This window comes from Carassius carassius, chromosome 45, assembly GCF_963082965.1.
Source record: "Carassius carassius chromosome 45, fCarCar2.1, whole genome shotgun sequence".
Classification (NCBI taxonomy): domain Eukaryota; kingdom Metazoa; phylum Chordata; class Actinopteri; order Cypriniformes; family Cyprinidae; genus Carassius; species Carassius carassius.
The window spans coordinates 11,787,706-11,803,412 of record NC_081799.1 but is presented as its reverse complement, the minus strand read 5'-3'; the positions used below and the strand labels follow the sequence as shown (position 1 = coordinate 11,803,412).

Below are 15,707 nucleotides of genomic sequence, written 5' to 3'. Positions count from 1 at the left end.
ATGGATTTTTTGAAAATTACCTTTCATGCAGTGTGTAACACAGCTCTAAGTGAATGAAAACATCCTGCAAAGTTTTAATCTGAAAGTGCACCATGTATAAAGTTAAAGAAAAAGTAAACTCTGAATCATTAAAACGAGTTGTTTTTAAAACGAATCCTAAGCCATTTAATTATGATGTCAACATGAAACATTAGCATATTGCTCATCCACTTGTTGGTCTTTTTCGTTGGTATGAATGAAAATGCTAATTCATTCTTTGCCACTAGGTGCCCGTTTTTGGAGTGGTAAAATAGCATTTTCCCCAGTATAGCTGTACACAAAGCAGCACTGTGCTCACAAAAGCTGCTTTATCATGCATTACAGGCATGATGAAATGAAAATGAGACCAATTGGACCAATCACTGCAGATTAGCATCATGCAAAGGAGGGGTTTGGAAAAATGTATCATTGAGGGAATCGTTTGGGAGATGTTGTAAGTAAGGTAAAAATAAATGCATATTATAAGACAGCAAAAGTATTTTTGACCTTGCATGCATGTCAACCTGTTGTTGGGGACTCCCAAAACCAAAATATGAACCATCATCATGAACACCCATCACAGAACAACAATAACAGCAAAAATAATAATGAAAAATTTTTCATATGTGGAGACATTTTTAGTGCATTAAAAGACTTCCTATATCATTGTACTTACCCAGAACGCCCAGTCTGTAGTTCATTGTGACGACAATCACGTTTCCATAGGCAGCAAGAACACTTGCATCAAACATATTTCCTGTTCCCTCCATGTATGAACCACCATGGATAAACAACATCACAGGCTTCTTCCGACGATCTCTAATATCTGTGTAAAACAAAAAATGCATAAAAATTAACAATTAATAATAAAAAAATATATTTTTTTACATATATAATATATATTACACTGCTGCAGCATCACTGTAAAATAAACAGTAATGATCTGCTTAGGGAAACACTGCATTTTATGCATATCTATGTTGAAAACAGTTGTGCTGCTTTTGTGAAAATATATTGATGAAAACAAAGTTAAAAAATAACAACATTTATTTGAGATATAAATCTTTTGTAAAATTATAAACATTATATGTGACCCTGGACTTTAAAGAAAGTGGTCCAGGGTCACATATTTGATCCTTTTTAATACATACATTCTGAATAAAATTATTTCTTTAAAAAATAATTTGAATTGAAAAATATGATTTGAAAATAAATGTTCTGCACTATTTTTAAACTTAAAGCAGGAATAAACCATTATCTTTAATTGGTAAAAGAATAAGGTACATTAATAAATTTCAGGCTTATTTAGTGTACTGATATCCCAGTTTTGTGTGTGTGTGTGGATACACACTTTACACTGCCTACTCTTTTCCTAAAAAAGATTGTGAAACAGTATTAGTGGAATTAGTAGCGTTTTACCATTTGATGATGTTTTCAAATAATGAGTCAAGGAAGTGGAGGTAAAAAAAAAATATTGGCTGATATTGCTTCCAGTTCACTTGTCACTCTTAAAATAGAAGGTCAGGTTGAGCGCACTGCATAATGGGATACAGTACTGTGAGTGCTGTATAAGCAATTGCATATGGCACATAATGGCAAATTTAGTAGGTCGTGCCACGAAAATAGTTCAAATAGTATGTTAGTTCACGATTTCTGACCATATCCTCAATCGTCTCTTCACACTCTGGGATCTTTTGGCACGGTCTGCCTTGCATTGGCTCATCGTTTCTGCACTCTGCTGGCACAGTCTATCTATTTCTCTTCCAAAACTCTGTTGCTCTGATGTATCACTGTATCAGTTAGTACAGTCTGTGTGTGTGTTTCTCTCTCTCTGTATATTTGTAGTACAAAAGCTCAGATAGGTCAGACTGAATGATTCCACCATCCCACGTCTTGGATCCCCCTCTAGGTGCTGAATTGGTAGAGTCCCTACCTCTGTGCGGTACCTCCTCTGTCCTTCGACTCCATCTAAACTCCCCCATCTCAAGTCTCAAGATTGGTATATTCTGTCTTTTTTAGATTCACATCTATATGTGCTGTTTGTTGGTATGGGTTGTTCCCCTTCGCTTTTCTTTTGCAGTGTGTTTGAGTGAGCTGCACATGCTCATGCATATATACATATGCTCTTGGAGATGCTTGGGTGTGTGTGTTTGTGAATGTGTGTGAGTGCGATCGAGTGTGCGAGGGCATTTGGAGATGTCCAGTTAGCCAGTGCTTCTGTGGTGTGCAAGGGCTGTAGATAATTCATATGAAAACCAGACCATGCAGAAACATAAATAACTACCACGACATCTGTTTACCCCGAGAGAGAAGGAGGGGGTCTGTGAGAAAGAAAGAGAGTGGGTGAGAGAGATGGGGGAAATCATAAAAGAAAGAGTGAGACAGATAAGAGAAAGGGAGAGAGAGTCGGAGTGGCAGAAAGATACAGAGAGAGAGAGAGAGAGAGAGAGAGACAGGAAGAGATCGAGATGTGAAAAGGAAATGGCACACAAAAGAGAATAAAATAAAAGTTACACAGACCAAGGTCCTTTCACGGACACACAAAATCACACACACATAGGCAGCTGTGATGCTGAGTCGCCATGGAAACTGCCTCATCCCTCTCTCTCTGTCTAATAGAAGCTCACCAGCACTGACTCACTCATGCCTGTTGCCACGGAAACAAATTCTACGCACGTATTTGCACGCCCGCCTGCATCACCACCTGAATCTTGGGTTACAAACGCATTACAGCGACTGCACCCTCACACTTTTTCATCTTAATCTTTGCATGCACACAAACACCTCTTCTTGAAGACAAACACAACTTTTTATAAACACAAACACACACACACAACCTATGAACATGCTTGCACACTCGTGCACAAGTATGGGAACTCGTGTGAACACATTCTCTTTGAATACTGAGACTAAATGGAAATATAAACAATTTCAATTATCCCAGATTCAACAGAGTGTCTCTTTCGCACAAGACTAATTTTAGACTGTTACATATTTTCCCCGGCTTTGATACGTGTTGTTTCACACCCTTGGTGCAGCTGAACGGAGTAAGAGTTACTTGGTAGACGTCGGCGTTGAAGCAGTGACACCTCTGATTCAGCCAGTCAGACAGGGCTGTGTGGATCAGGTGTGCTGTTAACAGCCAATCAGATGATGGGAAATCTTTTTCAGGATGGGACTGCTTTTTGTGTCATCGTGAGGCAACACCATGGGCCCATAGGAAGGAAAAATCACAATTTACACTTATTTCTCCAAGGCATCGTTGCAATTAAATGGAGAGCTAATGGAGATTTAGGGTGTAGAAATGTTATATGTACAATAATGTTCAAATGTTTTTTTGGTCACTTTATTTTATGGTCCAATTCTTGGTGTTAACAAACCATTAACTATGACTTGCTTCAATACGCTCCTAATTTGGAGCTTGTTAATAGTAAGATAGTTGTTACGTGTTTAGGGATGTAAAATATGGTCATTTAGAATAAAGGATTTATAAGTACTAAGAAAACACAAATTTGTTAATAATAGGCATTCTTATAAGTGAGAATAGTGAGAATTGGCCCCTACACTAAAGTGTTGCCTTTTTTTAGAAATTGTGTTAAAATAAATGTAAACTTTTATTCATTAAATTGATCAAAGTGACAGTAAAGACATAAATGATACAAATTTCTACTCCAAATAAATGCTATATTTTGGACTGTAATCCTGGAAAAAAGTATCATGGTTTCCACAAAAATATTAACATTAATAATAATCAGAAATGTTTATCAAGGAGCAAATCATCTTTTTCAAATGATTTGTAAAGGATAATGTGACGCTGAAGACTGCAGTAATGATGCTGAAAAAAATCTAAAAATATTAAAAATACTGAAAATTTGTGAAATTTTAATGATACTAATAGTACTTTAATAGTACTGTTTTTACTGTAAAGATGTCTCCAACTGAACTCAGGTCTGCCAAGATGCATATGAACATTTGTCATCAAATTATTTCTGGAGCAAATAATAAACCTGCTAATATAATGCTATTTGCATTAATTGTATAGGTTTGTATGCTATGCCAACTATTGTCTTATTTTTACTTCTCCACAGAATATTTAAGAGAAACAAAGATTAGATCATAACCGAGAACTCTAAGAGCTCTGGTGGGTCTGATATTGCCCATTTATAATTGGTAATATACATACAAGTCCATATAATCAGAATAGATCCCAGAGTTATTTGATTACATAGTTCACCTTAGAGAATATAATTAATTTATCATTTACTCATCCTCATGTCATTCCAAACCTGTATGACCATCTTTCTTCCATGGAACCCATTTATCAGAATGCCCAAGCACCTATATGTAATTAAATAAAAGTGAATGGTGACAAAGACTCGTTTAGTGAATTTTTTTTTTAGTGAATTCTTTCAGTGAATTTAAATTTAGTCGACAATCGTATGACTTCAGAAGACTTGTAATGTTGCAGACGAGTCATTTTATAAAGCCTGACTAAAGCTGTGATAAAACTCTCACTTTCACTAAATGGAGCATTTTGTACATTCAGCTAAACATCTGCTTTTGTGTTCAAAGAAAGAAAAGTACACGGGGTGAGTAAATGATGCTTGGGTTTCCATTTTTGAGTGAACTACCCCTTTAATGTCAATAATATTGAATAAATGTAGAATCAAATGCTGTAAAAGCAGATTTCTCCAAGCGGGGTTTTTTTTTTTTCTGCTGCAGTATTGAGATATTTTATGTGTGTGATGCATCGAAGAGAAGCACACAGAATCTACAAACATCTTATCTGGGACAACCCTGCTTACGAGTCCATGAGTATAATCTTTGTGTGTGTGTGTGAGAGTGAGCGAGAGAAGAATGGGGAGACACAGGAAGAAAGAGAGACCGTATGCAATGCGTTAGCCTCAATATGTGATGGAAAGAGTTTGAAATAGAGCGAGAGAGAGAGCGAGGGAGTGAGAGAGCAAGCACAACGCCCAGATCCTTTCAACAGAGGCCTTAGTATTCTATTCGCTTCAAAACATCCTCAAAATACAAGAACGCTATTCTGTCTCTCCTCCTCCAAGCCTGCATCTCTCTCTCTTCCTCTCCTATGCCGCACCTCCCCCTCCCTTGTTCCCTCTGATCTCCTGCTTTTCCTTCTACTCTCCCCCTCTCCTCAACTCTCTGCCTTCATCTTTGCCTCTCTGCTCTCTTTATGGGACTTTCTACACCTCTCCATCTTTTGTTCTTTTCAATCTTGTCTTTACTTGACGTAATTTACAGGAAAGGAAGGCAGAGAGATGGGGGAATGGGATCGGGACTCGACAGATTTGAACCCGGGTCCCTGTGAGCCACTGGCTCCCGTGTGTCGTGAGTGAACGCGTACCTTTTTGCGCCACGACCATCCCTCCCTTCTTGTTCCTGTCTGCCGCCCACACATCCTCTTTCACTTGCAAAGCTCCATGAATCTCATTTCATCATATACTCGTCTTTATCACAACGTTTTCTTAGCGATCTCTTCCCCTCCGTGCACTGAAATTGGTGATCTGAGCATTCCCCCTCTCCTCCTCTCTTTCATCTCTCCTCTCTTTCGTTTTCCTCCTTTCCTCCGTCACTGCTGTGCATTTCCTCTCCTCTTCTCTCCCATGTTCAGAGACGCAAAATTGGATTAGCTGGCAGTGTCTCTATTTAAACCTCTGCAATTAGAGACGCCCGGAATCCGAGAACTCAGTGCATAAAGCGTGAGCCCTGCACATGCACAGACATGTATGCTACAAAGAGAGATAGTCTTTTTAAATGGAAAGAGCATGGAATAATGATACTGTAAAACCCTGGTAATTGCTTAACTATCTATTATGTTAATATGTATAAATTTGATGAGACAATATATGGCAATTTACTGTGAAATACAGTACTATTCATATATTCAGATATATTTTTTTAAAGTAATATATGTGCACACATACACACACACACACACACACACACACACACACACATATAGTATATAAATTTGTTTTTAAAAAGTAAAGCTAGCAATTGTGTATGATACAAATAACTATCTATTTAAATCTATTTAATAGAATATATATATATTTTTATTTTAGAGGAACATTATTTTAAATAAAAATTATCGCCATTAATTACTTGTCCTTGTGTCGTTTCAAATTTGCATGCCTTTCATTCTTCTTTGGAATGCAAAAGAAGAAATCTGGAATAATCTCCTGGTTGCTCATTTTTATTCAGTTTATAATCGTTTTTTAAATTCTTTTATGAAATGTATTCATGAACAATATATTAATTTATTAAGTTTATTCATGAACAATTTATTCAGAAAGTTTTTGTGAACTGAATCAAAGAGTTAAAAAGACTCATTTGCTTATTAAATGTTATTTATCCTTATTAATTTGTTTTTCACTAATCAACTTTCTTGTGAGAAAAGATATATATGTCAGGATTTAATTAGTCTCAGCCTCAGACATTATGCCTATTTACTGTTGGATGAACATCGGATGCATAAGGCAAATAAAATAATAAGAAATAATTTGGGAGTTTTGAAGTTGTCATCTGATTGGTTGAATTTTACAGGATTTCTGATAAACGTGTATGTTGCATTTTACAACAATTAATTTATTAGTTGTAAACTGGTCTGTTATTGTAGGGACATCAACTTTACATTTTCAACTTCCAAAATATGAGGCTGAATAAAACAAACAGTGATTGGCTGCTTTACATGTCTGTCAGATGTCCTCTTGGGTTGTTCCTGGACCGTTGATAGCTGGAATGGAGTCCAGTGCCTTCAGATCTGATTATGTGAGACTAGGGTTTAGGCAGATTTTCATTGAATAACAGCTTAAAATACAAGTTAAGTATAGTATATTTCAAATCTATTAACATACTTGTATTTACTGACGTATTTCTTAAGACTTACTAATATAAAAACTTCATTTGGAGTAGTACTTATGCACAATGCACAATATTAGGCCTAAAATGTGTTCGGCACTACTTCTGCACAATTAAAGTGCATTAAGTGCAAAATTAGTTGTTCCAGTTTAGCAGACTTTAAGCATCCCAGTTTAATATAGTAAAAGTACCACTGCAGAGTATTTTTATTAAAAGTGGTGTAAGCGATTTTTCAAAAACACTTTAGAAAACTGATTCGGGCTGACTAGCAAAACAAACTTGTAGCCAATCAGCAGTAAGGGGCATGTCTACTCATGATGTGGAGGAGAAATTGTTCAGTGCACAGGACGGACATTAACGAGCCGAGCGACAGAAAGTTAGAGATGGCGGATAAAAAAACAGTAGAGGAAAATGTCTGCGGAACAAAAGAAGACTTTAAAGATACAATTTGTAAGATATTTGCAGTAAAAATATCCAAAAACCGCTAGGCTAGTGTTATATATTTAGTCCAACTGATTACTAACAATAATGAGAAAAACCCCATTCTAAACAGTCACATGGGGCAATGCAGTCGCCTGTCAATGATGTTAGTTTCCCTTTGTTACCGCCTTTACTGACGTAGAAACCACATGACAACAGTGTCGTGGACAAATGCGGAAGTAGTGTCTAGCGTTAAGCAAACCACTAGCTTGCTTCAAGCAGTTCCTTATTTACTTCTTCTTGCATATTTTTTGGTGGATTGTGTTACTTATTTATGGAACATAATTACTGTTTACCGTCTGTTGACAAGGACAGCTCCCGTAAACGTAAGCGTAAGTGTAAGGCCAACCAGATGACCCAAGAGTTTGGGACAAGAGGAGAGAAAGAGTGAGGATCAATATCAGTGTTGCATTTTCTAGATGGAGAGAGCTTCGCGACAAACTTCAACTAGTAAGAGATGCCGATCTCGCTTGTGTTTTACTCGAGATTCGTATCTTTACATCAATAGACGATTAGAAGAATAGACGCCAAACGCCGGGACTGATTGCGTCTTTGTATCGACTTTGTATGTAACGTTAATCTACTTGCGCAAAACGTTGAACTCGCGTTTGCTATGTATTTGGTTGTAAACCTTCCATTACTCGGGTCTAATTCAAAATAATACAATTATGACATCAAACACAAGATTTATAAAACTTTACCTCATCCCTTAAGTCCATGATTTATATTTCTGTCTGATTGCGGTTGGGTAGAAGACAACAAATCCCATCATTCCATGCTCTTTCTTAGCGTCATCAAACCACGCAATTGTTATTATTTAGGTAGTGCGCCCTCTAGTGGCAGGTCCTACAATCTGTACCTTTAAGGCAAGAAGTAGGACCTGTGTAAATATCATATCAGCTTTCCAGAGCTGGAGTGAACTCCAGGAGCTGAAGGCCTGCGATCGGATGCTGAGGTTGTTTTGTTTCTTCTCAATAGGTGAGTAACACTGTGTCTGCGCCGCAACAGCTAAAGTCTGTCTAGTGCACTGGACGCGACAAAACGACCGTTGAAAATCATTTGAAATTTGTCAATATGTTTTAAAAAGAATGCAGCAGCAGTTTTCTGTCAGGGATTTGTTGTGTTGTGTCATGCCACATCCAGTGTAGACCACAGATATGTATATATATCTATATGGTGTGGACAGCATCACTGATCATAATGAGTTCTGTAGTATTTTGTCACACCGCACCCCTGCTTCAGGTGTAGACACTGTGTAACATTGGTTTTGCCTGGTTTAACAGAACTAATTGTTGCCTGGGTTGTGTATGTATGTGTGGGACGGAGCTATCAAATTAGGGGCGAGACCCTTTTGGGGTAGGGTTGTATTTGTTTTGGTGATTTCAAATGCCAACATTGGCAACCAGAAATAGCTTACCCCACCTTTAAACACATAAATATGTGACATGACATAGAGCCAAGTATGGTGACCCATACTCAGAATTTATCCCATCCAAAGTGCACATATACCGCAGTGAACACACAAAAACCATGAACACACACCCGGAGCAGTGGGCAGCCATTTATGCTGTGGCACCCGGGGAGCAGTTGGGGGTTCGGTGCCTTGCTCAAGGGCACCTCAGTCGTGGTATTGCAGGTCCGAGACTCGAACCCACAACCCTAGGGTTAGGAGTCTAACCACTAGGCCATGACTTCCCCAATGTAAATGTATTTGTAGTATACTTAGCATGAAATAAATGTATTTCAAATACATTTTAGCACGTTTATTTTTCACTACAGAATACACGCTTGTGGTTCATGTCAAGGCCGATTTTTATGAACTCATCGCCATCATGTGACCATACGTATCATTATAATGAACAACAATATATTTAGTACAAAGCAGATTTAAGCACTTCTTATGGGTTGGCAAATTCAAATATATATAGCCTACTTTAAAACATAAAATTAAACTGCAAAATATACAGGCAACGAATGCGGTAAATTTCTTTTTCTTTTAAATTTCTTTTAATGATTTTTTTTTTTTTTTTTACACAACACAGAAACACACATTTAGTGGAAACCATGAAAGACTGTTACGTGGAGTGAACATCATGCACACACACATTTACAAGGACACCCACATACACAAACAAACACAGATGAGCTCAGACACAAAAGTATATGCTGTAAACACACACAAATACACAACAAGAGCTAGTCTGCATCTTTCCCCTTATAATTAAAATATGAGCAATAAGATAAGTGCAATTATTTAGATTTGTTTTTATTAATAAAGGCAATATGAAGATATAATATGAAGTAATTTTAAATACTATTAGAACATTCACATCATATTTTTCTCTGCTCCTAAAAGCAATAAATTCAGCCTGTTGTCTTTTACAGACTTACTGCATTAGCTACTCTACTGCTTTCTCAGCTGGATGCATGTCAACCAATGAAATTGCACTAAATCACAGGGGGCTGATGGGATTTGTAGTTTATTGATTTCTGACTAATCCTTTGCCATTCATCAAAAAGGACACAAAAGATATAATAAAATCCTAATAACCGTTGACGGGAGATTATTCCTAAAATAAAAGCCTGTTGTAATGAAATGATGTAAGAATCATTTGTTTTGAGAAGAGATTAAAAATAAGTGCAGCACAAATAACCACATCAGCAGTGCATGAATTAGTGCATGTATGCTTGAGCATATGTACGTGTTTATGCCTGTGGCTAGTTGAGCTTGAAGCAAAATGCAAAAACATACAAGACAAAATAATCAAGAGAAATAATGGCACACATTACAACCGCCCCCAAAAAAGAGTCTTAAAAACAAGACAAAAAGGGAAAAACATGCAAGAAAAATACCTTCGTCCCTCGGTCTGTTCATCGAAGACTCATCGTGTTTTTTTGTGAGCGGACCTGGGGTTAAGACAAAAAGGGGGGAAAGAGAAAAGACAAAATTCAAAAAGATTTTACTGCGCTTAAACAAAAAGAGCAAAAAATTCCAAAACAGCAAAACAAAAAATGACAAACTAGCAAGAGATCATGTGTCCCAATTTAAAAGAAGAATCAAAAACAGCAGCCAAAGCAGAAGAGCAAAACAGACAACAAACTCATAGAAAGAGAAAGGGAGAGAGAGAAACTAATGGTGGTGTGACACTTGCTAACATCCCTACTAGCAGCTTCGATGTTATCTCTTTTCTTCCTCAGTTTTCCCTTCCACACTCACTCATTCGTTATATGCCAGGCTTTCAATGACAAATGTCCAGCCATCTCTCTCTGCCCAGAGAGAGAAAGTGATGAGACATGTGGAAACACTGTAGCAAAGCTGCGTTTAGTGCAACGGCCCTCAGGAGTCCTCCGACTTAATGTCCTGTGGGAAAATAACTCCCCCTCACAGGATAAGACTGCTGAAACTGTGATCTCTCTTTTCCTGTCTTACAAACAAACAAACCTCTTGTGTAATGCTCTTAAGAAAGCATTTGCCAAGGACATACATTTATGAACATTTTATCCATTCAAATTTACAAACAATATCAGTATCTTGAGCAAAGTGGAATTTGAAGCCAAATCAGGTTTACTGTGTTGTTGTTGTTGTTTTTTTTTTTTTTACATAGCAGAGCAATGGACAAAAACAAAAAGTGAAATACATACATTCGAAATGTGAAAAATGACAACAAACTCGACTGTGACTCCTTTCTATCCTTTTTTTCAGCAACAAAAGTAACCATGGTAGCCATAGAATTCCCCAAATTAATGTTACAAGAAGTATTTATTATCTATTATATACTTTATTTTATACTATAATAATAATACATGACACAACCTGGTTTTTGGATGTTACCATCAGTATTTTTAAGGTGAAACTATTAAAAATCATTTGCAGTAATTGAAACAAAGTAATAAAAAATAAAAGTAAATAATTAAAGCTATATAATCATATAAAAAACACAAAACATTAATACATAACAAAAGTACACCAAACATAACAAAATTAGTAAATAAATAAATAATAAAAAAAAAAAATCTAAATGGTATCAAATGGTATTATATAATATAAATACCATAATATACTGGTTCCCTTTCAATACTTCACTCATACTGCGTCGAAGACGCTTATGGGAAAAACTCCTTTTTTCTCCTGAACTGAAGCCTTATTCAATCACGCAGTGAAACTGCACGGCCATTGGTTCGTGCAGTGTTATTAAAACAAACCAATGGCTTGGCAGGGGTGCTGCACGAACCTATGGCAGCGAAGCCCGCCAAAATGGGCGGAGGATCTGGCTATATATTGGCCACTTCGCCAAAGGAATTTAGATTTCTTCTCCATCAGCGATGATGTCACATCGCTTCACTGATCTCTGCTGAACTGCTCTCCGTTGACACGCCTCACACTGGAACGCGACTGCCGGTCCCAGCTGCAGATACATCGCTTCCCTGTGGCCATCCGGTGAGATAAATTGAAAGAGCAAATTTCTCTAAAAGAGCTTTTCTACGCCGTTGTTTCAAATGCCGTCTCGTCATTGCAGCTCGTGCAGAGCCCCGTGCTTGGGGAAACCCCATGCTGACGCAGCACTCGTGGGGAATTCCTGTTCTCATTGTGAGAACATGAATATCGCCTCTCTGCGCTCGAGAATCGCTTTCTTTTCAGAGAGCGATCTCGCTCCTCGCGCCCTCCCGTTTTCTTCCTCCCGCGAGCCGGCAATGAAGAAAAGGTGGGGCAGAGGATTAAAGCAACAGGATGAAAGCGAGCTCACGCCGGCTCAGCCCCCACGTGCCTCGTTTTCTCTGCCCAGAGGGGATTCCCCAGTCCTCTTTATTCAGCCAGACCAACGTCCCTCTGCTCCCGCGAGTGATCTGGATTGGATGGACTGAGGAGGAACTGCTAGAGGACAGCATGTCTCTAGCTGCTTCAGATGCTGAGGAGCTGTCGGGCTCGCCGGACCCCGCCCCCCCCCCCCCCCCTATCTGAATCCAGCTGCACGAAACGCCGGATGGACGCCGAACTAATCCGCGTTCTCTCCAGGGTAGTGGATGAGCTGGGTCTGGAATGGTCTCCTCCAGAGGAACCATCTCGTAGCCGTCTGGATGAATGGTTTCTGCCGGGGCGCCAGCAAGCCCCTCGTCAGAGAACCGCCCCGTTCTTCCCGGATGTCCACGACGAGCTTACAAAATCGTGGCGCGCCCCCTACTCGGCGCGCTTGCGTACTTCATCTTCATCTGCCCTCACCGCGATTGACGTCGCTGAAGAGAGAGGATACGTGCGATTGCCCTCTGCCCGCCCACAGCTATTGGATGGAAAGCCAAGGCCAACCATCCGTCCAAACCCTGCCGTACGACGTCGGCGCTCGCCGGGCGTGCTTATTCATCGGCAGGGCAAGCAGCCGCGGCGCTCCACTCCATGGCAGTGCTACAAGTCTTCCAGGCTAAAACTTCTCGCCGCCACTGATGAGTCTGGCCCGGATGTCGCCATGCTCAGGGAGCTGAGAAGTGCAACGGACTTGGTACTGCGTGCTACCAAGAGCACTGCACCGCGACTCAGGGTTTTACAGCCGTTACTTCTAGTTTCCAAGAAAGATGGCTGGCTGCGCCCCATCCTCGATTTAAGACATCTGAACCGTGCCCTCATTAGACGGCGCTTCAGAATGATCACGTTGAAACAAATCCTCTCACAAATACGCTCAGGGGATTGGTTCTATTTGCTGGATCTGAAAGACGCTTACTTTCACATTTTTGCCAAGAGTTCACTGTCCCCCAGCCAACGGATATCGTTTCTGGAACAGTGTTAGACTCAGTTACGATGAGGGCAACAATGGTGAATGAGCGCGCCGCGGCTCTACAGCGACTCACGGCCTCTTTCAAAATAAGGGCTTCTTGCCCCCTAAAAACATTCCATAAGTTGCTGGGCCTTATGGCAGCAGCATCGCCGGAGCTCGGGCTGCTACGTATGCGCCCCCTCCAATTTTGGCTGAAACCACGTGTTCCACCTCATGTGTTGTGTCACGGATGCCTGAATATCAAGTTGAGTCAGGACTGCATTCGGCCCTGACCCCTTGGAGGAACATGCAATGGATGGAACGTGGTGCCCCGCTTGGTATGGTCTACAGAAGGAAAGTGATCTCCACAGACGCGTCCAAAAAAGGATGGGGCGCGCTGTGCGAAGGGAAACCTGCTTTCGGCCGATGGTTGAAAGAGGAGAACAGGCTTCACATCAACTGCCTCAAGATGATTGCAGTTCAACGAGCCTGCCAGAGCTTCCTGTCAGACCTAAAGAGCCACCACGTGCTGGTCAGATCAGACAGCATGACAGTGGTCTCTTACATAAATCACCAAGGTGGGCTGTCATCGACGTGTCTCTTCAGACTAACGTCACGACTGCTGGAATGGACCCAGAGCACGGGACTCCCTGAGCGTGTGCTAAACACAATTTCACAGGCTAGCGCTCCGTCTACACGATGTCTCTATGCCTCCAAATGGTCTGTTTTCTCCACATGGTGCTCAGACCATGGCGAAAATCCGACCTCCTGTGACGTATCAGTGATACTGTCATTTTTACATGAGCTCTTGGAGAAGGGACGATCCCCCTCCACGCTCAAGGTCTACGTAGCGACTATAGCGGCGTCACACGCCCTTATAGCAGGCCAGTTGGTGGGCAGAAATGACTTAGTCGTCTGGTTTATGAGAGGTGCCAGAAGGCTTCACCCACCTTGCCCTCCCACTGTCCCTTCATGGGACCTGCCCACGGTACTGAGAGCCCTAAAGAGGGTCCCCTTTGAACCGCTACAGTCCATAGGCCAAAAACCCTGACGCTAAAGAGCGCTCTGCTGTTGGCACTAGCGTCTGTTAAGCGTGTGGGCGATTTGCAAGCACTCTCGATAAGCCCTAATTGCCTATAATTCGGGCCTAATGACTTGAAGGTCGTCCTGAAACCAAGGCATGGCTATGTACCAAAGGTGCTCTCCACACCTTTCAGAACACAAGTGGTCACTCTCTCTGCATTACAAAACACAGAGGACAATCGAGAGCTGAATCTGCTTTGCCCAGTGAGGGCACTAAAAGTCTACATAGAGCGTTCTGCGCCGATAAGGCGATCAGAGCAACTCTTCATATGCTTTGGAAACCGCGCCAGAGGGTTACCGTTCTCAAAGCAAAGGCTTTCGAAGTGGATTGTGGACGCAGCCTACTCTTCTTTGGGCCTGCAAAGCCCAATTGGAGTAAGAGCCCATTCGACGAGAGCAGTGTCTTCGTCCTGGGTATGGTCTAGTGGTGGGACTATCGCAGAAAACCTGAATTCCTGTGGCGAAGCAGGCAATATATAGCCAGATCCCCCGCCCATTTTGGCGGGCTTTGGAGGACTTCGCTGCCATAGGTTTGTGCAGCACCGCTGCCGAGCCATTGGTTTGTTTTAATAACACTGCACGAACCAATGGCTGTGCAGATTCACTGCGTGATTGAATAAGGCTTCAGTTCAGGAGAAAAAAGGAGTTTTTCCCATAAGCGTCTTTGACGCAGTACTCGTTCCCGTATTTCAGGGAACCGAGGTAACGTTAGTAACCAAGTACGTTATACATATATAACATAACTTTAGATTATTATTATGGTATTCTTTGTAGTGTATTGAAATACCTGAGCCTGGTATTCTTTGTAGTGTATTGAAATACCTAAGCTGGTATTCTAATCATACCCTCACAAATCAAAAGCATTTTTTTAATAAACAACTTTATTGAAACAATAACCGTTGTAGCTACGTATGACATTGTGTAAACTATAGTTAGCATGTAGCAATACTATTGCGCGTCAGGTGTTGAATGTTACTGTATTGAAAGACAGGTCTGACCTAAAAGTCTGAATGCTTCTAGTTATTAAACTGCAGTTTCTTTTCATTTCTGGTCTGATTCACCCCACTGAAACAGATCCTAGAATTTATTAGCTTGTGCTTTAGGTGGTATTGCAATGGTAGGGTTCTGTCACTGGCTTCTTCAGGACTGGAGCTGAAAGGATCTGGTGCAGAGAGACACATTAGCATCTGTCGCTAACTCAGGTTAAATGCTAAATGTTTGTGTGGCGACAGCCATTAATGGGTATTATCAGTATGACCCCCTACCCCCTCTCTCAGTACTGGCGGTGGGCCTGCAAGAGACAAGATAGAAATCGTCTCCATTTATTTACCGTTTATCTGCTACACAGGCTCTCCACACCAATAGACCACACACACATACAAAAACACAAACCCCATTTGTCACTGCTGTGCATATAATTCTTACCCAGTCTGTCCAACACATATAATGCACATATATAAAAAGCACAACTGGATTCTCATAACTGACTTCAAATGC

The 15,707-nt window shown here is 40.4% G+C and overlaps 1 protein-coding gene across 2 annotated transcripts in view; it reads right to left on the bottom strand.

The window, feature by feature from the left end:
• LOC132127139 (neuroligin-2-like) overlaps positions 1–15,707 on the bottom strand; it is a 98,667-nt gene that overhangs the window by 22,640 nt on the left and 60,320 nt on the right. Inside the window, exons 3-4 of one of the 2 annotated variants that reach the window (XM_059538796.1) lie at positions 10,237–10,290; positions 695–844 (exon numbers count right to left, since the gene is read on the bottom strand). In XM_059538796.1, the coding sequence (XP_059394779.1) occupies positions 695–844; positions 10,237–10,290 (204 nt within the window). The remainder of the gene's footprint in view (positions 1–694; positions 845–10,236; positions 10,291–15,707) is intronic. The other variant, XM_059538798.1, reaches the window with a different exon arrangement.